This window comes from Anomaloglossus baeobatrachus, chromosome 5 (genome assembly GCF_048569485.1).
Source record: "Anomaloglossus baeobatrachus isolate aAnoBae1 chromosome 5, aAnoBae1.hap1, whole genome shotgun sequence".
Classification (NCBI taxonomy): Eukaryota; Metazoa; Chordata; class Amphibia; order Anura; family Aromobatidae; genus Anomaloglossus; species Anomaloglossus baeobatrachus.
In genome coordinates this window covers 554,920,261-554,944,831 of record NC_134357.1, presented here as the reverse complement: position 1 = coordinate 554,944,831, position 24,571 = coordinate 554,920,261, and the positions used below count along the sequence as shown (strand labels likewise).

At 45.9% G+C, this 24,571-nt stretch overlaps 2 protein-coding genes across 2 annotated transcripts in view; one reads left to right on the top strand and one right to left on the bottom strand.

Moving 5' to 3' along the window:
• Positions 1-24,571, top strand: part of LOC142312987 (uncharacterized) — a 159,560-nt gene that overhangs the window by 34,266 nt on the left and 100,723 nt on the right. The window lies entirely within an intron of this gene.
• LOC142310567 (uncharacterized) overlaps positions 3,468-24,571 on the bottom strand; it is a 73,849-nt gene continuing 52,745 nt past the window's right edge. The window contains exon 4 of the mRNA XM_075348087.1: positions 3,468-7,339. Within this exon, the coding sequence (XP_075204202.1) occupies positions 6,278-7,339 (1,062 nt within the window). The 3' untranslated portion in view covers positions 3,468-6,277. The remainder of the gene's footprint in view (positions 7,340-24,571) is intronic.

The window sequence follows — 24,571 nt, the reverse complement described above, 5'->3', positions numbered from 1 at the left end:
CCATTGGGATAGTGCAAAAAGATGCGCTGCGCAGCACTGCAAATAATTCAACTGTAGTAAAGCTTTGCCGGCGCCGATCCCCGGCATAGGGCCGCGATCTTCACGGGGTCTGCTGGCCACAACAAGTAGGTAAGATACGTGCCCACGATCAGACCCGTTGCGTCCTGGACGCAGTGAATCCTGACCTGCGGGGCATGACCTGTGGGGCCGCAAGTCTCCTCTGCAGGAGATCACAGGAGACCGCAGTGGCCCGTGCCCACGATCAGGGTTCAGTACGCTGCAGTCTCCTCGCTGTGTTCTCCCTGCAGAGGACGCATGCGACTCCATAGCAAATAACTCACATGCTGCGCCCTCTGAAAGCCGCACTGCAGATCAGTGTTGTCTGCGGGCCGCACAGGCACAGTGGCATGGGATTTCTAGAAATCCCATCCACTATGCTTGTACTGTACATCACAGCGTTTTGGACGCAGCTGAAACATGCTGCCTCCAAAACTCTGCAAACACTGATCATGGGCACACAGAGAACTGAGGAGAATTTTTTTTTTGAGTATTACTAAAGGATGGGCACAAGACTACAGGGCACAAGGATGAGGCAACAGGGCCTGACCGAATACCAATTTTGCACTAAGTAAGTTAATTTTCATTATATTTAAATGTATTGTTTTAAACATATTTATTAGTTGATAATTTATTATACCACTAGTTGATGTTTGAATTAAATTTTGGAATAATATATAATTTCAGTGTCGCTAAATATAAATACTAAACGCGTGCTGATTTTTTTCATTAGTGCAGGTATATTACGTTTTACCAAACATCCTTGTGCACTTAGCAAGTTTTTTTCTACAATTTTTTCTTATAATTAATGTGACATTTTGAATATATTTACGTGTAGATAAATCATTCTACCGCTGGATGGTCTAAAGGGTACTTTACACGCTGCGATATCGGTATCGATATCACTAGCGAGCGTACCCGCCCCTGTTGGTTGTGCGTCATGGGCAAATCGCTGCCCGTGTCGCACAACCTCGCTTACACCCGTTACATGCACTTACCTGCCTAGCGACGTCGCTGTGACCGGCGAACTGCCTCCTTTCTAAGATGGCGGTTTGTTCGGCGTCATAGCGACGTCACTAAGTGGCCGCCCAATAGCAGAGGAGGGGCGGAGATGAGCGGGACGAACATCCCGCCCACCTCCTTCCTTCCTCATTGCCGGTGGGACGGAGGTAAGGAGATGTTCGTCGCTCCTGTGGTGTCACACATAGCGATGTGTGTTGACGCAGGAACGAGGAACAACATCGCTACTTACCTGACAATTTTTTGTAATTAAACGACCTCTCCAAAACAAACGATTTTTGTCTTTTTTGCTATCGTTTTAGGTTGCTCCAGCCTGTCACACGCTGCGACGTTGTTAACGACGCCGGATGTGCGTCACAAACACTGTGACCCTGACAATATATCGTTAGCAATGTCGCAGCGTGTAAAGCACCCTTTAGAGTTCAACTTTGGAATAAAATAAATATTTTAGTGTTTCTAAACATTTACTGATTTTTATTAGTGCAGGTATATTACGGTTTACAGACTTGATGGATTGGCAATCTTGCTTTTGATATAATATTGTATTGCATTGTTTTGTATTTTAATTAATATACAATAAAGAGCTTTTATACTCATTTTTTGAAACTTTGTTTCTGATTGCGTTAAGGGCACAAGGATGAGCACAATACTACTGGGCACAAGGATGGGCACAATACTACAAGAATGGGCACAATACTACTGGGCACAAAGATGGGCACAATACTACAAAGATGGGCACAATCCTACAAGGATGGGCACAATACTACGGGGCACAAAGATGGACACAATACTACAAAGATGGGCACAATACTACAAGGATGGGCACGATACTACAGGGCACAAGAATTGGCACAATACTAAAAGGATGAGCATATTAATACAGGGCACACGGATGGGGGACATTACTGCAGCATGGGGACATTACTACAAGATGTTAGCTAAGATTACTATATGATACTGCTAATTTTAAAACAATATTACAAGAAGATGATAAAATGTAAAAAAAAATCTAAATAAAGCATGATTTTTTTGTTATTAAAAATGCTTTTTTATATATAAACTTAACTAAACAAAAAAGTGCAGGGTTGTTATAATAAACAAGCAAAAAAAGTAAAAAAAAAAAAAACAGTGATCCCAAGGTGTATAGAAGAAACTATGGAATCACTAAAAATGTCACTTTGTCCTGCAAGGAATGCGGAACCTCTCAATTATTTTTTTCTATGTCCGTCCCATACACCCAGCTGAGTTTCAGACTCCTGGTATAATACTTAGTGGATACTTATACACATATATCTATATATAACTTGCATCCTATTACTGCTGTATATATTCCACTCTGCTTCTTTTATGTCATTCTACCTTTACATCATTTATTGTGGGTGTATATATGTGCATATTATGATGAGTCTATATAGCTTTTTCCCATGGTAGACATATTTACTCTGATGTTTGCCTGTTCCCGTCTCTTCTTCATACAGACCTTGTCTTACACGCTAACCTTTGTATGTTATGTTTGTATTTCATATATTTATACCTTCTGAGATATTTCTTCTGTCTCCTTTCCCCTTGGAGGACTTGAACATGCAACGATTGTTACAAAAGTTTAAAGAAAAAATCATTGTGTGATAGAAATTGTGTGTAATTGTGATCTACAATAAAACCCTTAGGAGATAAAGGCCGAACTTTTTATACATCTGTGGGGAACAATCATACCCTTCCTGAATTCCTACATCTAGATGGGTGTGAGAAATGGATTTCATCAGGTATTACGAGACTTAGCCGCCTATTGTCCAATAATGATTTCTGCTCGTTTCAGTAATTAGAAGAATTTAACCTCCTCATAGATTTCATTATCAATATATTCAGATCTGATCCAGTAAAAGCTTTTATTACACAAAATAGAATTAAGAAACTTGGACTGTGGTCAGACACGATGCTGAGCACAATATCTAATTCACGGAGAACGTCTGTCTGGTGATATTTCTGGACCTTATAAAATGCCGCTGTCCAAATATGTGTGAAATTATCCTCTTGTTATTATGTGTAAATGGGAAGGGACATTGGGCCGTTACTGACGATCAATGGACAAGGATCCTTGAAGGGGTCAGATCTATATCCCTAGTGGACATTGTAGACTGTCAGAACTATACATCATCCATAGGGGATATATGACCTTCTGTTCCTCCACAAGGTCGGCATACGTACAAAGGACAAAGGTCGGCAGTGCTAGGCGGAAGCTGCTGATCTTATACACAGGCTGCGGATTATAAATACTCTATTGGAGTAAAGGTAAAATCATAATCAGCAGGTTTGGTCGGAGACACAAGGTTTTACATAAAGGGAATATAGAAGAACTGACACTGGACACACGTGGGAAAACTGCGGTAGGACGTTTATTGTTTCTTACACATAAATTGATAACATATAGATGGATTCAGACGATCCTCCGACAAAACCTGATTAACAAAGTCATTACTACAGGACGGTATGAGAAGGGGATTTATTCTAAAAGAAACGCTAAAGCCTAAAATGAGAGAATCTGGGCCCCGGGGCTGGAGACTTCAGGCTTCCAGCGTGTCAGTACGAGACGGGGCCTTTGTCCCTGGAGCTTCTCTACTCGGTATAATGAGACTCACTGATCTTATTTATATAAAAAGTGTCTGAGGAGAATAGAAACTGCCTAAATATGAGGAGCTTGTCTGACCTATAAGTCATTGTATAAAGAGCTATGGAGATAGCGCTATTCTTCCGTATAAAACATGTACTGTTGCTGTAGCCCTAATATTTCTGTACATGACGCCTCTGTATAGTTAATCTTACCCCAGCATTCCAGATTGGGAAAATGTGGAAGTGGGGTGAGGGCATGTTCAGAAATGGAGATTTTGCGTTGAAAGTAAGGAGTACTTTGCACGTTGCGACATTGCTAGCAAATGCTAGCGATGCCGAGCGTGATAGCCTCCACCCCGTCACACATGCGATATGTAGTGCGAGCTGCTGTAGCGAACATTATCGCTACGGCAGCTTCACACGCACATACCTGGTCGGCGACATCGTTGTGACTGCCGAAGAATCCCTCCTTCAAGGAGGCGGTGTGTTCGGCATCCCAGTGACGTCACCGCAACGTCACTAAGCGGCCGGCCAATAGAAGCGGAGGGGCGGAGATGAGCGGGATGTAAACATCCCGCCCACCTTCTCCCTTCCGCATTGCCGGTGGACAGCGGGCGCAGGTAAGGAGATGTTTGTCGGTCCTGCGGCTTCACACACAGCGATGTGTGGAGCTGCAGGAGCGACAAACAACATCGTACCTGCGGACACATCGACATTATGAAAATGAACGACGTGACACAGATCAGCGATTTTTGACTGTTTCACGCTCGTTCATCTTCTCTGCTAGGCTTTACACGTTGCGAAGTCGTTACCGGCGCAGGATGTACGTCACTTTCGATTTGACCCCGACAATATCGCAGTAGCGATGTCGCAACGTGCAAAGTACCCCTAACTGTAATTAATGGCAGATCGCTGAGATTGGGAGTAAGGAAGACGAGGGAAGAGGAATGTTGGGTATTTTTAGGAGAAAGGTTGTAACTGTCTTCCATACAGTGAATATATAACTATATAACAATGTGAAATGTTCAATGCACATGGAATATTGCTTTTTATTTGATGTTTAGAAAACAGATGTCAATTAGTAACTGAATATTTTATAATTCTAATGTAACTTCTAACGTACTTTCTATTTCTTCTTAAATTTCTTGCCTTTTCTCTTTTGTGTTCTCTTGTTCAGTTTGTCAAATACAGACAGATGTTTGTCACCATTATTGGCATCCCTTCATTTTTTTCACAAGCTGTACAATATTTTCAGAAATAAATGCAAATGTATCAAAGTTATATCCTCAGGATTTCTTAAATAGTGATCCAAAGTAATATAACAATAAAACATTGTCATTTAAATGTTGCAATTTCAAATAAGAAAGAATAAAAAGCATGTGCAGCAATAAAGGCCCCCCTAAGAATATTTGGTTGCACATCCTTTCATGTGATACGATAAAGGCATCCAGTACCAAATACAGAAAAGCAACCCCACAGCATTATGGATCCTCCACCACACTTAACTGTTGGTAGGGTGTTAATTTCCTTATAAAATTCATTGTCCATCGGTAAACAAACTGTTGCTTTGCATTGCCAAAAAGTGTATTTTTATATCATCTGTCCACAGAACATTTTTCCAGAAGAAGTGTAGTTTGTGAATATACTCTGTGCCAAAGATCAGTCATTCCTTTTCATGTTTTTACTTTAGCAATGGTGTCTTCCTTGGACTTTTCCCATAAAGCTCTGCTCAATTTACTGTGCGGCGTATGGTTCTTGTTAAAACCATTAACCCAGACTGTTCCAGGTTGGCCTTCAGGTCTGTGGATGGTTGACGTGGTGTTTTTTTTCCACCATTTGCCTTCAAAGGCATGTCGTGTAAATCTTCCTCTTTCCCCCACACCCAGTGAGGTTCTTCACGGTTCCATGCTTGCAAACTTCTTAATAACATTGTGCACTGTTGAAACTTGGATACCAAGTTGTTTAGAGATGGCCTTAAAGACTTTGGAAATTGTGTTTGCTAATAATAGCAGTTCTGATGTCCTCAAACAGCTCCTTTGTCTTCACCATTGTAACAAAACAACAGGAACAGGGCCTAATATGACTTTTTAAAACACTGAAGTCATCATTCATTGGCTAATTCATGTCACATGGGCACCAACTATTTATCACAGGTGATTCTCATTTGTGATTTTCCACAAGCGAGTCAAAATGTGTTTCCATACTAATTTAATGTAAAGGGTGCTGATACCAGTGTCACAGCAAGCTTTAGGTTTATTGATTTTTCCCTCATATATTTTTTTTGTTTTAAATTGTTGTTTATCATTTGCTCTTTTGTATTTAACATGATACACGAGGGTTCTATACAAAAAACTGTTTCACTTGATTAATTTTTTTCAGGAGATATTCCACATTATGTACCTAAAGTTCATGGGTGTCAATAACGATGAGCAGGACTGTATATGGTGTCTTCCGAAGTGAATTTAATTTAGTGGTCAACAAATTATAAATTTCAAGTAAAACATTTCTCATCTTCTAGGTATGATAATGGCTTCAAGCTTTGTGAGTTATTTTTGATGTTTAAAATGATGCATTTGTGTGTAAAATATTTCCTTCATTCTAAACACAAGGGTTTCTCCCCTGTATGATTTCTATGGTGTTTAGTAAGATTTGATTGATCTGCAAAACATTTACTACATTCTGAACATGAAAATGGCTTCACCTGTGTGTGATTTCTATGATGTATAACAAGACTTGATTTATTTGCAAAATATTTCCCACATTCTGAACATGAAAAGGGTTTATGCCCTGTGTGAATTCTTTCGTGTTTAGCAAGAATTGATTGATTTCCAAAACGTTTCCCACATTCTGAACATGAAAAAGGTTTCACCCCTGTGTGAGTTCTTTGATGTATAACAAGAGAGAATTTACCTATAAAACATCTACCACATTCTAAACACGAAAAAGGCTTTTCCCCTGTGTGAGTTTTCTGGTGTCTAACAAGAATTGATTTTTTGCTAAACCATTTCCCACAATTGGAACATGAATATGGCGTCTCTCCTGTGTGAGTTCTCTGATGTGTAACATATTGTGATTTATGTGCAAAACATATTCCACATTCTGAACAAGAAAAAGGTTTCTCCCCTGTGTGAGTTCTCTGATGTATAACAAGACTTGATTTATCTACAAAAAATCTACCACATTCTGAACATGAAAAAGGCTTTTCCCCTGTGTGAGTTTTCTGGTGTCTAACAAGAATTGATTTTTTGCTAAAACTTTTCCCACATTCGGAGCATGAATATGGCGTCTCTCCTGTGTGAGTTCTCTGATGTGTAACATATTGTGATTTATGTGCAAAACATATTCCACATTCTGAACATGAAAAAGGTTTCTCCCCTGTGTGAGTTCTCAGATGTATAACAAGACTTGATTTATCTATACAAAATCTCCCACATTCTGAACATGAAAAAGGCTTCTCCCCTGAGTGAGTTTTCTGGTGTCTAACAAGATGTGATTTTTGGGTAAAACATTTCCCACATTCAAAACATGAATATGGCTTCTCCCCTGTGTGAGTTCTCTGATGTGTAACATAACGTGATTTATATGCAAAACATGTCCCACATTCTGAACATGAAAAAGGTTTCTTCCCTGTGTGAGTTCTCTGGTACATGACAGACTCTGAAGAAAACCTTTTCTCTCCTGTGTGAATTTTTTTATGGATTTTTTCATATTCTGAAGTTGAAAATGACTTATTTGCTGTAAAAACACTTTGATTTGTAATGCCTCTTTTGTGACTTTTATTTTTCTTAATAGTCTGTGATAAATCAGAAGATTGGACTTGTTTAAAAGAATTAGATGGTAGATCTTTGCTGTAAAGGGATGATTGTATATCTGGAATAGAGGTATGCACTTCAGTTATATCTTGTGTGATATCAAGATCATCTGATTTAAAAATTGAAGATGTCAGTTGTGCCTCTAATCTCCTGGTACAGTCATCTGCCAAGAATAAAAATTATTTTTAGTAATATATACAATTTTAACAATATCATTTATAAAATAGCTTGTAACGTCCCGTCACACTTGCCCTCCCAGCTGCCCAAAGGCAGAGGCGTATCTGGGTCAGGCTGGCAAGACGGCTGATGCGGCGGTCTCAGAGTCTCCCCAGCTGCTGCGTTTGCCGCCCCGTAATGGTTGCAGGCTAGTCTGAGTCCCGGCTGTCAAGCTGACAGCCGGGTCTCAGAGGAAGTGTGGCACAGTAGGTTCCACTGCTTAATTGTCCTCTTATCTTTCAGATGCGAGGACAACTGAAGTGGTGACCGCCGGCGATGACTTCTAGGTCAGAGCGACGTCTGTTGTGTGATCAGACTAGAAAAATTGCCGGCACTTCCTAATTAAAAACACTTGAAATAACTGGGAGGAGAGCACATACAAAGGACATGACTCCAAGCTAAAAAAATTGCCGTCACTTTCTAATCTCATAGTCTGAACTGGTGCATACTGAACATGACATACAATATCCAAAATAGTAGTTGCACTCAAGTAAAGGGAAGTGGAAAAAACAAGCATGTAGATGTGAACATTGGAACATGAATTGAATTACTGCCAAGAAAACATGAAAAAAAAAATTTTCTTCACCATCTACGTGCTTGTTTTTTCTTCTTCCCTTTACTTGAGTGCAACTGCTATTTTGGATATTATAGTGTGATCAGTAGAGATGAGCGAGCCTCTAGAGGCTCGAGTTCGGTTCGTCGAACGGAGGCCGCGTTCGAGTTCGGTTTCGGTGAGCCGTTCGACGAACCTCTCGATTCCCATTGAAAATAATGGGAGGCAAACACAAACAGATAAAAACACATTCTAAATGTACACATACAGTTAATAAACATTTCCATAACACTTACCTGTCCCCGTGACACGTCTTGCACTCTGTCTCTTGCCGCTTTTCCTTCCGATAATCGCTGCGTTCTCCCGGTAACCAACACTGATGATAGGACCTATCGTGACGTCAAAATAGCATGTGACCAGTCACGTGTCTATTGTCTCATTGGCTACAGACTGGTCACATGGCTATGACGTCATGCTAGGTCCTGTTAGTGCATCTCTCCAGTACGCGGTGCTCGTTTGAGCATGTCCGTGTACCGGCGAAATGCTCTGGTACATGGTCGACTCCCCGTTCCTGCATGTGGACACTCTTTACAGAGTCAGCCACATGCAGGGACTAGCTGTCACAGCCGGTAAATAGCGGCATCGGGAATCACGTGATCGGAGCATCGTTGCTATGGTAACCCGTCTGTCAGCGGTGACATCAACGCTTACAGCACGCAGCGGCATCGGGAATCACGTGATCGGAGCACCGTTGCTATGGTAACCCATCTGTCAGTGGTGACGTCACCGCTTACAGCCAGCAGCCTCTGATCACTCACGTAGTGAAAAGACTGCACGGGAAGCAACAGCGTCTTCCTCCCATGATGTGCTGTCTGATGGAGCAGAGCTGCATGGGTTGAAGGAGAAAGAAGACAGAAGACCAGGATCATGGAGGGCTGACAGGGAGTAATAAACATGGAGTCTCTAAGTGTGTCTGTGTATTTATTTCTATTAAAGTATTTTTTCTCTGTGTGGTGTCTTTTTTATCCCTTTATTGGAGATTCTTAATGGCCGGGTCAAACTTGCCTGACATTAAGAATCTCTGGCTTAATACTAGCTAGTAAAACAAAGCAGATATTAACTCATTATTACCCAGCGAACCACCGTCACCAGGGCAGCTGGAAGAGTTGGATACAGCGCCAGATGATGGCGCTTCTATGAAAGCGCCATTTTCCAGGGTGGCTGCGGACTGCAATTCGCAGCAGAGGGGCCCAGAAACCTCGGGCTAACCTGTGCTGCGGATTCCATTCCCCAGCTGCCTAGTTGTACCTGGCTGGACACAAAAATGGGGCAAAGCCTACGTCGTTTAAGTATTTCATGAAATTCATGAAATAATTAAAAAAAGGGCTTCCCTATATTTTTAGTTTCCAGATGGGTACAAATAGGCAGCTGGGGGTTGGGGGCAGCCGTACCTGTCTGCTGTACCTGGCTAGCATACAAAAATATGGCGAAGCTCACGTCATTTTTTTTGTAGTTTGTTGGCAAAAAAAATAAAAAATGCTTCCCTGGATTTTCCATTGCCAGTGAAAGGAACACGAAGCAGTGGGGGTTAGTAGCCAGTAGCTGCTTGAATTACCCTTAGCTAGCAATACAAAAAATGCAGCGGGAGCCCATATATATTTTTTTAATTATTTATTTAAATAACTAAAAAAAATGGGCTTCCCTGTATTTTGATTGCCTGACATCACCGTGCTGTAAAAATAAATCATTAAAAAAAATGACGTAGCGCTCCGCGGTATTTTTGATTCTCAGCGCAGATAAAGCAGACAGCTATGGGTTGCCACCCCTATCTGCCTGGCGTTACCTTGGCTGGCAATCAAAATACAGGGAAGCCCATTAATTTTTTTTATTTAAAAAAATAGTTAAAAAAAAAATGACGTGGGGTACCCCCATTTTTGATAGCCAGCTAGGGTAAAGCAGACGGCTGTAGCCTGAAAACAATAGCTGGCAGCTTTAGCGTGGTTGGTGATCCAATGTGGAGGTCACCCCAGGCTCTTTTTTTATAATTATTTTATAAATATTAATAATTACAAAAAAAAGTAGGGTACCCCCCCAAATTGGATCACCAGCCAAGGTAAAGCAGAAAGCTGTGGTCTGGTATTCTCAGGGTGGGAAGGTCCATAGTTATTGGCCCTTCACAGCCTAAAAATAGCAGGCCGCAGGCGACCCAGAAGTGGCGCATCCACTAGATGTGCCAATCCTGGCGCTTCACCCCAGCTCATCCCGTGCCTTGGTGCGGTGGCAAACGAGGTAATCAATGGGGCTGATACTAGCTGTCAGGTCACCAGACATCAAGCCCAGCAGTTTGTAATGTCATGGCATCTATCAGATACCCGACATCACAAACTGTCAGTACTAACAAAACAAATAGACAAAAAAATGTATTTGAAAAAACACTCCCCAAAACATTTCCTCTTTCACCAATTTATTGTAAGGAAAAAAAAATAAGGGGGTCCCACGACGACTCTGGACTGTCTATAATATGGGGGGACACGCTCAGGGAACCTATCCCCCATTTTCTAGTAGTGCAGACCGTCCAGGTGAGGAGTGTGGGTGCAATGAATCTGCACCCATTCTCCCCGGATCCACAGCAGCAGAGTCCATGTCGTAACTGTTGCTACCAAAGCTGCAATGCCCTGCTCATAAGGTAAGGGCATGCCTAATCAGGAGAACTATTCTACATTTCCAAATATTGGTATTTGCTGATATTATTGCTATTCCACCTACTATATATTAGGGGATAGGATCTTGGAGATGGAATACCCATTTAAGTTTAGTTATCCAGCTGAATGAATACTAAACAACAGAGCTCGCTATTTAGATATGTTTTCTTGTGGCGTATAACAGACTCTCATGTTTGGTAGTTGTTCAGCAGGTCAACTATAAAATCAAATACCTCCATTTAGAAATGTAGTATAGCTCTCCTGATCAACTATGTTCCTTACCTCATGAGCAGGGCATTGCAGTAGCTTACAGATGCATGGTTACCACCAATCACTGTGACTGAACACAGGAAGTTGAGCTGACAGCCGCTCTGTGCATGCGGCAGCGTCTATTGTGAAGGAGGGGGCCGTGGGGGATCAACGCTGCACAGGTACCGTGGGACACCGGGGAACACCGGTGGGGCAGGGCCTGGGGAGGAGTTTTCTGTCGCATGTGTCATGGCACATGCGACAGAAATCAGAGGAGTAGGGTGAATGTGGCTGACGCGCTGCTGTGCGCGCGGCCATCTTGGATTTCCGGGAGGGGGCAATATGGCGACACCAGGGGACCGGGGAGGAGATTTATCTCCCATCTGACTTGTTTTATCATGCCAGATGGGAGATAAATAATTTTTTACCGGCGCTGTCATTTACTGTAACGTGATCAATGGTATACGGTGAGCGGGGACCGGAAAAAACGTCCTGAATCATGATCTCCAGGGTCTCAGCTACCCCCTGAAACACCGGAGATTTTCTGATGCTGGGTGGCGCTATTCACTTATTTCTGCCTGCTGTTTATAAACGGTAGATCAGAATGAGGCTACATTCACACGAGCAATCCGTTTTTGCGGTCCGCAAAAAACGCTCCTTTTTTTCACGGGTGCATCCGTGTGGCATCCGTTTCCGTTCCGTATACGGTTCGTATGTCATTCGTTTGTCATCCGTGTGCCTTCCGTTTTTTTGCGTACTGCAAAAAAACTGAAGGAGGGACAATACATAAATTTACCCAGGATCCATGGCTTCAACCTACATGAGGCGGTCACAAGTTCACTCCAGTGCCATTTTCTACTGCTTTTCACAGCGTAGAGCGCTCTGGTGATTTTGTTGTGCTTGTACACTTCATATCAGTCTTTTCTGTCATTATAATGGCAGAAAGACACATAATGTCCCACTCTCGTGCATTTTGTAATTTTGCACCCTTTGGTGCCTTTCATGTGGCACTAACGGGTGCTTAGCCTTGTATTTAGCCAAAAAAAAAAAAAAAAAATTTAAAAAAAAAATGACGTGGGGTTTCCCCTATTTTTGATAGCCAGCTAGGGTAAAGCAGATGGCTGCAGCCTGCAGACCACAGCTGGCAGCTTCACCTTGGCTGGCAAGCCAAAACTGAGGGCACCCCACGCTGTTATTTTAAATTAAATAAATAATTTAAAAAAAAACCTTGTGGGGTCCCCCCAAAATTGGATCACCAGCCAAGGTAAAGCAGACAGCTGGGGTCTGATATTCTCAGACTAGGGAGGTCCATGGTTATTGGACTCTCCCCAGCCTAAAAATAGCAGGCCGCAGCTGCCCCAGAAGTGGCGCATCCATTAGATGCGCCAATCCTGGTGCTTCCCTTCAGCTCATCCTGTTGCCCTGGTGCAGTGGCAAACGGGGTAATATATGGGGTTAATACCAGATGTGTAATGTCACCTGGCATCAAGCCCTGGGGTTCGTGATGTCAGGCGTCTATTAGAAACGTGACATTACTAACCCAGTCAGTAATAAAAAAAAAAAAAAGACGACAAACATTTTTATTTGAAAAAACACTCCCCAAAACATTCCCTCTTTCACCAATTTATTAGAAAGAAAAACAAATCCAGGTCTGGTGTAATCCAAGGGGTTCCCATGACGATCCATACCATAGTCAACGTCCCAGTCAATGAAGAACAGAATGTTCCATATTGGCTGGGAGAGCAGTGCAGTGACCTGAGATAACATCAATAGGTCAGCCCAGGTCACTGCAGGGCATGACAAGTGCTGCTGTCAGGAGGATAGCGAGGTACATTACCTGCGGTGATCACTGCACTCCTGATAGCAGAGCTGTCACTGAGTTCAATGACCGCCGCCTTCACAAACCAAGTATCGCGGGAGCCTGTGACGTCACCGCTAGTCACAGTCTCGGGTCGGCAGCGAGAGGAGATGTGACAAGCGGCAGCCATGGAGGACAGTGACAGCGCTGACGTCGGGAGGGCAGGACTTCATCACCGCAGGTAAGGCTAGGTTCACATTTCCGTTGTTTTTCATCAGTTACATGCATTGCTTGACGCTTGTGACTGATGCGTTGTACAACGGGTGACAAGAATAGAATTCATTGTCGGACTCCATTGTAAAAGAGACAACGATCAGCTGATCGCTCTCATTAGCCGGCCGGCTTTTGAGAACGAACAGATGATCTCCCGGCGGCCGGCTAATGAGAGCGATCAGCTGATCGCTCACAGCAGTCGGCCGCCGAGAATGTGTGCGGACGGCGGAGTGCGGGGTGGGTAGAGCCGAGCGGGGCCATGTGTGCGGGCGGCGGGGTGGGTGGAGCCGAGCGGGGCCATGTGTGCGGGCGGCGGAGTGCAAAGTGGGTGGAGCCGAGCGGGGCCATGTGTGCGGGCGGTGGAGTGCGAGGTGGGTGGAGCCGAGCAGGTCCATGTGTGCGGGTGGCGGAGTGCAAGGTGGGTGGAGCCGAGCGGGGCCATGTGGCGCTGAGGACGTCAGTGTTGGGGACTGCATGGCTGGGGACAGGTGAGTGTGTGTGTGTACATGCCGAGTGCAGGAGGGGGCGGAGCCGAGCAGGGAAGTGTTGGCTCCCTGCACACGTAGCCAGGGTAAATATCGGGTTATTAAGCAAAGCGCTTTGCTTGGATACCCGATATTTACCTTGGTTACCAGCTTACCGCAGGCGGCCAGCGATGGCTCCCTGCACACTGTAGCTGTAAAAAGCCACGCTTTTGGTGATCAAACCATTCTCGAACGTAACTTGAACTGTCGAGCTTTTAGCAAAAAGCTCGAGTTCAATCTCGAGCACCCCCCAAAATCGCTCGAATATGAATTTGGCGAACCTCGAACATCGCTCAACTCTAGTGATCAAGTCAGCTAATCACACTGCTGACCTGGAAGTCAGAGCTGAAACAGTGGTGGCAGAGAACGCTGGTTATAAGTGTTCCAGTGGAGCTGAAGACACCGAAGGGGAACAGTATGGGGTGAGGAGACAGTAACTATGGCACAGTATTTGGGAGAGAAGATGGGGAGGGAGAAGTATCTATGGACAAAGTATGAGGGTGGGGAGGGAGAAATCTGTTTACACAGCATGGTGGTAAGGGGTACTTCTTACATAGCGAGATCGCTGCTGAGTCACAGGTTTTGTGACGTACCAGTGACCTCATCAGCGATCTCGCTATGTGTGACACTAAGCAGCGACCTGGCCCCTGCTGTGAAATCACTGTCCATTACACACTGTTCTGGTTCATTTTTTGGTCTTTGTCTCCCGCTGTGCAGCACGCATCGCTGTGTTTGACTGCGGGAGACCAATGAGCACCGACTCCGTGTAAGCAGCGTATGCTGGTAACCAGGGTAAATATCGGGTAACTAAGCAAAGTGCTTTGCTTAGTAACCTGATGTGTACCCTAGCTACGTATACAGGGAGCCAGTGCTGCGGTGTACGCTGGTAACTAGGGTAAAAACCAAGCTAGGGTACACATCGGGTTACTAAGCAAAGCGCTTTGCTTAGTTACCTGATATTTACCCTGGTTACCAAGTGCAGCATCGTTACAAGAGTCGCTGGTGGCTGATCGCTGGTGAGATCTGCCTGATTGACAGCTCACCAGCGACCATGGAGCGACGCATCAACGATCCCTTCCAGGTCGTATTGCTGGTGGGATCATTGGTGCGTCGCAACGTGTGACCCCAGCCTAAGAGAATATGGGGAGGGGGAAAATGTCTGTTTACACAGCATGGTGGGAGAGAGGATGGGGAGGGGGAAAATGTCTGTTTACACAGCATGGTGGGAGAGAAGATGGGGAAGGGGAAAATGTGTGTTTACACAGCATGGTGGGAGAGAAGATGGGGAAGGGGAAAATGTCTGTTTACACAGCAAGGTGGGAAAGAGGATGGGGAGGGGGAAAATGTCTGTTTACACAGCATGGTGGGAGACAGGATGGGGAGGGGGAAAATGTCTGTTTACACAGCATGGTGGGAGAGAGAATGGGGAGGATGGAAAATGTCTGTTTACACAGCATGGTGGGAGAGAGAATGGGGAGGGTGGAAAATGTATGTTTACACAGCATGGTGGGAGAGAGGATGGGGAGGGGAAAATGTCTGTTTACACAGCATGGTGGGAGAGAGGATGGGGAGGGTGAAAGGTCTGTTTACACAGTATGGTGTTGAAGAGGAAGGGGAGGGGGAAATGTCTGTTTACATAGTATGGTGGGAGAGAGGATGGGGAGGTATCTATGAACATAGTATGAGGAGAGAGAATGAGGGGTGATTTATATAGACATAGTATGGGGAGTGAGGGTAAGGGGTGAAATTAGCATCATTAAGCATCGGCCCCACTTGTTCTATATGCTAATTACCCTTGGCTCACGCTCTGCTGCAAGTGTGAGCCGAGTGCCATGTGACTTTCGATCGGATCACAGTTGCAGAGCAGAGGGAGCACTTTCCGCCTCTTCTCCACTGCCTATCTCTGAGTACAACGCAGTACACTGTAATGACATCCGAGTGCAGTGCGATATTTCACATGCACACATAGACTTGTATGGGTGCGTGGGAGCCAAGACAGCCAAAATCAGCATGCGGCGAGTCTTTTCTCATGCCGATATTGCATGAAAAATCAATCACAGATAGACACTGCCCTATAAGTTTACACTGGTGTGAGTGCAGTCCGATGTGTTATCGGATTGCACTATCCGGATTTTATCGCAGTGCAAAACGCAAGTGGAACCAAGGCCTTACTGTGGTTCCTGTATGGTCTGCAGTCTGATGATGACTGAAAACTCACAAATAGCTCCTTACCATTGATAAAGGGAATCTTTCACGAGGTTTTTTTCTCCCTCAACTGAGAGCAGCATAATGTAGAGACAGAGAACCTGATTCCAGAGATGTGTCACTTACAAAGCTGTTTGCTGTCATTTTGATACAATCAATATTTTCTCTGCTGCAGATCTAGCATTTATACAGAGCTCATGAATATGCTGAACTACCTGCAGCACGCAAGTAGTCCTCAAAATATAATTTACTGGTGATTAAACTGTGATTGTATCAAAACTACACTAAGCAGCCTAGTAAGTGACATATTGATGGATGAGGATCTCTGCCAATAAGTTATGCTGCTCTCAGATTAGGTGTTAAAAACCTAGTGACAGATTCCCTTTAAGGCTGTACTGGAAGTTGTAGGTTCATGCAATACAAATGTACATTATATGGGTCTGACCTGACATTACAATTGATGTACCATGTACTGCTTGTGGTTCTGATGATGTATTTATGTATTGATGCTGTGTTTCTGAACTGATGGGCTTATATGGATGTATTCCTGTACTGCTAGTGGTTCTGATGGTGAATTTCTTTACTACTTGTGGTTCTGGTGATTAACTTCTGTATTTCTGATGATGAATTTCTATACTGCTAGTGGTCGTGATGATTAATTTCTGTACTGTTGGTGGTTGTGATGCTGCGTTTCTGTACTGCTGGGGGTTCTAATTATGTATTTCTGTACCTCTGGTGCTGTTATTAGTTCTCATCCTGTACACAAGTAACAATTTATAAATTGTAAGATTACTTTAACATTGATGACTTATCCTTAGAATAGGTCATCAGTGTCTGATCTGCTGAGGTCCGGGACCCCCGCTGATCAGCTACACTCTGTGCAGGTGGCCGGAAATGCTTATATCCAAATCTGCTTTGTCCTCTGATACTGTCCATGGGCAGGTACTGCAGATCCTCCTCCTTGATTTGAATAGGAGGCTGCTGCCACTATCAGAAGACAAAGCAGATCTGGAACTGAGCACTTCCGACCACCTGCCGCTGATGGTAGCTAAAACAGGTGATTGGCAAGGGTGCCAGATGCTGGACCCTGGCTGGTCATACATTGGTGACCTATCCTAAGAATAGACCATGAATGTTAAAGTAGTGGACAACCTCTTTAAAAAAGTATTGTGTTGTCTGACAAATTAAGAGTTACTATGTTTTTATTTACAGTATGTTAGGAGCATTAAAGGAGTTGTCCAAGTTTGTGATAAGTCTGCAGTCACTCCACTTCTGAATTCTCACAGTGTGCACACTGCACGCTGTCAGGATTCTCTGATGCTGGCAGTGAAAGTGGGGGATTCCAAAACTGCAGGTATACTATTTACATACCTGTGGTCACATGCCAACTAGACTGCATGGCCTCGCTCACTGAAAATAAATTGAGTAAAGCCGGACACGTCAAAACAGAATGTGGCCAGAAATATACAATCTCATATTTGTGCTCACATGACCGTCCACTGTCGTCACTGGCACCGGAGAATCCTAAAAGTGTGCAGAATGTGATGAGAATTCAGAAGCCTGCAGTCACATAGTCACTGCAGATTTTCATCTCAAACCTGGATAAAGCGGGCTTTACACGCTACGAGATCGCTACAGCGGTCTCGTTGGGGTCACGGATTTTGTGACGCACATCCGGCCGCTGTAGCGATGCCGTTGCGTGTGACACCTATGAGCGATTTTGCATCGTCGCAAAAACGTGCAAATTCGCTCATCGGCGACATGGGGGTCCATTCTCAAATATCGTTACTGCAGCAGTAACGAAGTTGTTCCTCGTTCCTGCGGCAGCACACATCGCTCCGTGTGACACCGCAGGAACGAGGAACCTCTCCTTACCTGCCTCCCGGCCCCAATGCGGAAGGAAGGAGGTAGGCGGGATGTTCGTCCCGCTCATCTCCGCCCCTCCGCTTCTATTGGGCGGCGGTTCAGTGACGCTGCTGTGACGTCGCTGTGACGCTGAACGAACCGCCCCCTTAGAAAGGAGGTGGTTCGCCGGTCACAGCGACGTCGCAGGGAAGGTAAGTAGTGTGACGGGTCCGGGCGATGTTGTGCGACACGGGCAGAGATTTGCCCGTGTCGCACAAGCGATGGGGGCGGGTACACACGATGGCGATATCGGTACCGATATCGCAGTGTGTAAAGCGGCCTTCAGCCCTTTAATTACAAAATTAAGCAGTGTAGCATCCCCAGTTCTACCAGCGTGTAATATGCTCACTGTCAGGATTCGGCTCTGCTTGCTGGTTCCAGCAGTCATCACATTGCCACTCCACTCATGTGATTTTCATACTTGGATGTGAGAGTTAGCTTTTCTTCATATGTTTCTCATTGAACATTGAGATAATTATTAAGAGCAGCTCGTCATCACGTGACTGTAAGTGTAAAAATCATCTATGAATGATTGATCACATGACGACTACTCAAACTGCTTGGTAGGCGGGGGGGCGGCACCAAACTGAATTTTTGCCATGGGTGCTGTAAAGCCTAGATACACCTCTGCCAAAAGGTGGCTTCTGTGTCCCTGATCCCTGCTGCCGTCTCCCAACACCTATGCATGTACGCATGTCTCCTGGAAGTGTGCTTAGGGCACCTGTGCACCTATTCTTAAAAGGCCAGCGTGCTCTGACACGGCAGTGCTTCTCAACCTATGGCTAAGAGGAGCTAGGTATTTAAGGCATCCTGCCTCCATGGGAGGTGCTTGGACAATGTGGTTTATCCTTAGAGTTGCATTGCTAGTTGTCAGGTCCTGTTCCATTTGCTCAGTCTTATGCTGTGTGTGCGAACATGTGTATGGACATAGTGTATTCTGGGAACTTGGGCACAGGACCCCTTACCTCTATTAAAACACCAGAGTCCCCTGATAATTCTAATGTGATGAAACGCGTCGGGACGAGGCTAGGAATGTTATAAGGGTTCCAAGAGAGGGTTAGATGTCGTCTGCCCTTGTCAAGGCGGAAGCTATTGGGTAACAGATGAAGTTAGTTCTCGTAGGGTTTTATAGGGTCGGTGACAGTTTGAAAACGAAAAGGCCCATACAGAGGAGACTTTGATGTACCCCAAGCTTCAAAGAATGGGTGAGATCGTTCCCATTTTCTAATCTATAGTACCTGTGAATACTGTGGGTTCTATGTATAGGACCATGATATAGTATTTTGGTTGTTTATATTGAGTTTTTCTGATTGTTTTTTTTTGTGTGCTCACATGTTGGACCACTGTTCAATTCTGGGCCAAATAATCATACTCAATATATTTGTTTGTTTTATTTTGTTTGTTAATTTTGTTATATATTTCTATAGGCTGGCTCAGCTACCATAACTAACATCATATGGTTATTGTCCGAATTTCTTTTCTGCAAACCGAAGAGCTTTGGGTTACTCCCTACCTAATCTAGGTTTTTATGAGCATTAGGAATAAAAGTTACATTTTAGCCTCTTAGCAATTGATTGATTTTGTATCTATTTATATAAGTGGCTTCCCTCTACTTTGAGGACTGCTGTTTGACTGATGCTACACAAAGAAGCAGTTTGTTTCAGATGTGCATTAAAACACATCCACAGGTGTGTCTCTCATTAACTCAGATGTTGCCAATAAACCTATCAGAAGCTTCCAAAGACATGACATCATCATATGGGCTGTCCCATATTGTTTAAAGGCATAGTACTCTTAAGGCCGCTTTACACGCAACGACGTATCTAACTATATGTCGTCGGGGGTCACGGAATTCGTGACGCACATCCGGCGTCGTTAGCGATGTCGTTGCGTGTGACACCTACGAGTGACCGCTAACGATCAGAAATACTCACCAAAAATCGTTGATCGTTGACATGTCGTTCATTTTCCAAATATCGTTGCTCGTTCTGGACGCAGGTTGTTCGTCGTTCCTGAGGCAGCACACATCGCTACGTGTGACACCCCGGGAATGATGAACAACAGCGTTCCTGCGTCCTCCGGCAACGAGGTGGGCGTGACGTTAATGCGGCCGCTCTCCGCCCCTCCACTTCTATTGGTGGCCCGTTGTGTGACGTCGCTGTGACGCCGCACGAACCTTCCCTTAAAAAAGTGGTTGTTCGTCAGCCACAGTGACGTCGTTAGGAAGGTAAGTCCGTTTGACGTGTCCTAGTGATATTGTTCGCCACGGGCAGCGATTTGCCTGTGACGCACAAACGACGTGGGCGGGTGACAACGCTAGCAATGTCGCTGCGTTTAAAGCAGCCTTTAGTGTATGTAATCTGTTGACTTTACAGAAAGTAATAAAAATGCCTTAAAACATTCTTTCTCGCTCATTATTCTGGCATTTGGCAAATATAAATGATTTTGGTAATCCTAAATGACCTAAAATGGGAAAGGTTTATTCTGATCTAATTTGAGATAGTGAGAAAAACATGCATATGTGTCTTTTTAGAATGAGTATGTAAACTTCTGGTTTCAACTGTAGCTATACATACCAGCTGTGTCTGCCGTATATGCTCCACCTGTCGTATCAACTGTATCCGCTGCACCTGCTTACACCGCCAATCATGTCTTCACCGGACCACATCAGTGACTGTCAGTATCCAATCCCCGACCCTTGGGATCAGCTGTTGCAGTACAGGGATTCCCTGGAGTAGCACCTGGCATCTACCTCCCAGCACAAGCCTATCCTCACCATCAAAGGCTCAAGTGAAGCCTAGGTAGTCACTTAGTTACACTTCTGGTTGAGACGGTGCTGCGGCCCAGTGAGCCCACTCCCGCTTACATCTTCGAGTATAACAGTTTGCCCAGGCCATAGATCTTGCTGGCTCCAGAACTCATCATCTTGCAGGCATGCAGAAAGAGATTGTCTGTCAATGAAAACAAGAAGACCAGATCCTGATCTACTTGCAGTCAGTGGACACCCGCTTGCAAGCCTTGACACCAACGTCTCCATCCGTTCCTGTCCCGGCTGTTGTCGCCACCACGGCAGCATATCTGTGACGCCCCAGGGCATGTTGATCCTATTCAGGGACGCCACAGGTCTTGTTCAGTTTGGCAACAGGTAATGTCAATTTATATATGTATCGTGACGCCACTCACGGCTTTGGTCAGGGATGTGAATGACCGCCGCTGCAGGTTTTACGAGCTTCTGGGGCTGGTGAGGTCTGCAGCCAGATGATAAAGCCTCCCGTGAGTGAGGCAGGCCCCAGGGGCTCGGGTGAGCAGGGTAGCAGGTCCCAAAATAATACAGGCTGAGTCCAGTCTTTTAACTGTTTTTTTTTTACTCACTCAGATGTTATGGTGAACTGACCCGGGCGTTGCTGTGATTAACCAGGTAAGACCAGGGTTCCTTCGGGCCAGTCTAAGGGTAACTGTTAGCTCGCCTTCTTAGCACTCTGTGTAGGGGTGGCATTGGACTCACCCAGAGTTGGACCGGACACATGCAGTGGCGGGGTCTCTGTTGCTGGCAGTGATTTAGGCTGAGCAGGGGCGTCGCCTACAGGCGGGCCCCGCTGCACAAACAGCCGCAGGTTTCGGATCATCATCAGCATCCTGCTTCTCCAGGCGGCTACTTCCCGTTTCCGCTGCTCCTCCATGCGGTCAGCAATTCTATTGACCTCCGCTTCCAGCTCCTCCGCCGTCATGGGCCCTGACCAACCCTGCTCCCTGTGATCATCTCCTGCCGACGCCATCTTGCTCCTTCCCTCGATCATCAGGTTCTGACCCTAGTTCCGTTTCTCCTCCCACAGGGCTGGGGCGTCCCAGCAGTCCGGAAACAGATCAGCCGCCATCTCCTCCTTCATGGGCAGGTCAGAGCGCTCCGGGGATTCAGGGATGGTCACTCCTCTCCGTGGGTGGTTACTTCGTCTCCGCGAGCTGCAGCTTTTTGATGACACACTTTTCAACGGTGGCAAAGAAAATGGCGGCAGTTCAAATTTTTCAGTCGGACCGCCAAGGCACACTGTCACCCGTCTGAACGGGTCTAGTCCACGATCCTGTTCGTGACGCAAAAAAGAAGATGTGACGCCCCAGGGCCTGTTGATCCTATTCAGGGACGCCACAGGTCTTGTTCGGTTTGGCAACAGGTAATGTCAGTTTTTATATGCATCGTGACGCCACTCACGGCTACGGTCAGGAATGGGAATGACCGCCGCTGCAGGTTTTACGAGCTTCTGGGGCTGGTGAGGTCTGCAGCCAGATGATAAAGCATCCCGTGAGTGAGGCAGGCTACAGGGGTTCGGGTGAGCTGGGTTGCAGGTCCCAAAATAATACAGGCTGAGTCCAAAAGTCTTTTAACTGTTTTTTTACTCACTCAGATGTTGTTATGGTGAGCTGACCCAGGCGTTGCTGTGATTAACCAGGTAGGACCAGGGTTCCTTCGGGCTAGTCTGAGGGTAACTGTTAGCTCGCCTTCCTAGCATTCTGTGTTCGGATAACTCCCTGACTTGAAGTCTATCCAGGGAGTCGCAACTGCGTTTTGTCCCCTGTGTTTGGCCCATTTGCCAGCAGTGTGGACCAGGTGAGATGGCTCCAGGCTCTGTCTCCTTATGGGTCCCTGCGTTGCTGCTGAGGCTCGGAATCTGAGAAGTTGGTGTGGTACTTGTAGTTCCCCTCACCGGCATTTTTAGCAGATAGTTAAACTGGAGTCTGCTCTAGGGACCTGTTCCCCGTACGTGCCTAGTCACCAGGAGCACCTTCTCTGTCTCCTCAGGTAACCGTTCTCCCCCACTAACTGTCACTACACACGCGCAGGGTCTGACTAGTGGCCACGCGCGTATGCATCTCCTAGCAACCGCCGCTCACCACTACCAGACTGGCTCGCTCCACTCCTTTCCCTACAACCTCTGCACTTTAGCTCCCAGCCCCTCTGCTACACCCATTGATAAGAATTGAAGGCCGGACCCCTCCAGAGACTGCCCAAGGGTCCCATCTAATGGTGTGGGAGAACTGGTTGCTATGTGTCTGTGCTTACACACCTCTCTCTGGCCCTTAGGATTACCTGGAAGTACTGTCCCAGCATGGGTGCAGTATTCAGTGGTGCCTGACCAGGTCAGGGGCGCCACAAATCCCCCTTGGTTATCAACAGCACGTCCTCGGGCTGCAAAGACAAGAAAAAACATAACACAAGTATTTCCCACACAGGGGAGATACTTACATATCAACATACCAGGTACCATACCACCACCACACACCACCCATGAGTCTTTAACCCAAAGACCCAAATAAGAAGTAATCACCAGTCCTTTTGGTGACCTGGTCTCGGCCTGGTCTGCCGTAAACCATTTCGGCGACAGTCCTCCTTATCCTGGTGGCGTAGGGTTGGCCCCATAAACAGGTCTACCTGCTTCGTTCCTTTGTGTTGGAGAGCAGGCCCCATAAACAGGCGTGCCCCCTTGGTGGTGCAGAGCCATGCCCCTCAACAGGCAGGCTCTGGGGTTGGTACCACTGGGGTAACTATGTACACTGCGAGAGTTTGTGGTTATAGCCAGTTCATAACCTATGGTCCATATAAAGTGCACATAACCTGGTGCTAAAAAAAAAAATATTTAAAAATTACACGCAAAAGTCCTTGCGGGCACATTTTCTTAAACGTTGCATTAACTGGTCATAAAAACATTTTAAACTAAACTTTTTTTTTCTATATTCTGAACAATTTAAACTGACTTCCACCTTCCAAGCTTAGTGCTGGGTACTTTGGTGCATTGACCCTTGGAGGTCGTGTCATGGGCGTCCCCTGCCAGTGGTGACAATGGGGACCTGGTCGAAGCGATGGGAGTGGAACCTGGGCTCACTGAGGTCCCCCTTGGACATGGTACCACATCCAAAGCATACCAGCCTCTCTCCCCTTTATGCCGCGTAAACTCCCCCACGTCCCCCATGTACAGGTCACGGCCAGGATGACCCCGCTGTAAATGGGATCGAACGTCCCGTCGGGACACAAAAATCCCCTCTTTTACTCCTACCTCCACTATGAAACTCCACCCCGTACTGCGATTGAATTTCTCCACTACTCCCAAGTGGAGGGGACCTCGAGACTGGTATCTGGTCCGCCGCAGGGACTGCTTTTCTCGCAGCTCCCGGGCCTCCAATTGCTCACTCTGCGGGATGAGCTTCACAAGGGGGTGTGGGTGGCTGGCTCTCACCCGTCGTCGCTCTCTGCGGGCCAGCCTCCACAGCGACATCACCTGGTCATCAGCGGGCCACCAGGTGAGTGAAGCGCTCTGCATTTCTTCTTCCTGGCTGAGGCTTACTGTGTCCTGGTTAGGTCAAGTAGACGATGGGGTGGCGGTTGCCACTGGCTGCAGGACCTGTTCTCCCTCCCTGGTGGAGGGTGCTGCGACCTCTTCCGGTCGGTGGGGGGACAGCAGCGCGGCCTCATGGTCTCCCTCTCTTACAGAGGGTGCTGCGATCTCCTCCGGTTGGGTAAGTGGCAGCTCTGGGGTTGAGCCTTCGACAGCCGGGCAGGACGGTGGTGGGTTTTCAGGATCCCTCTCCAGCGGAGAAGGTGCTGCGACCACTTCAGGTCTGGTAAACGGCAGCTCGGTAACTAGGTCTTTAGCAACCAA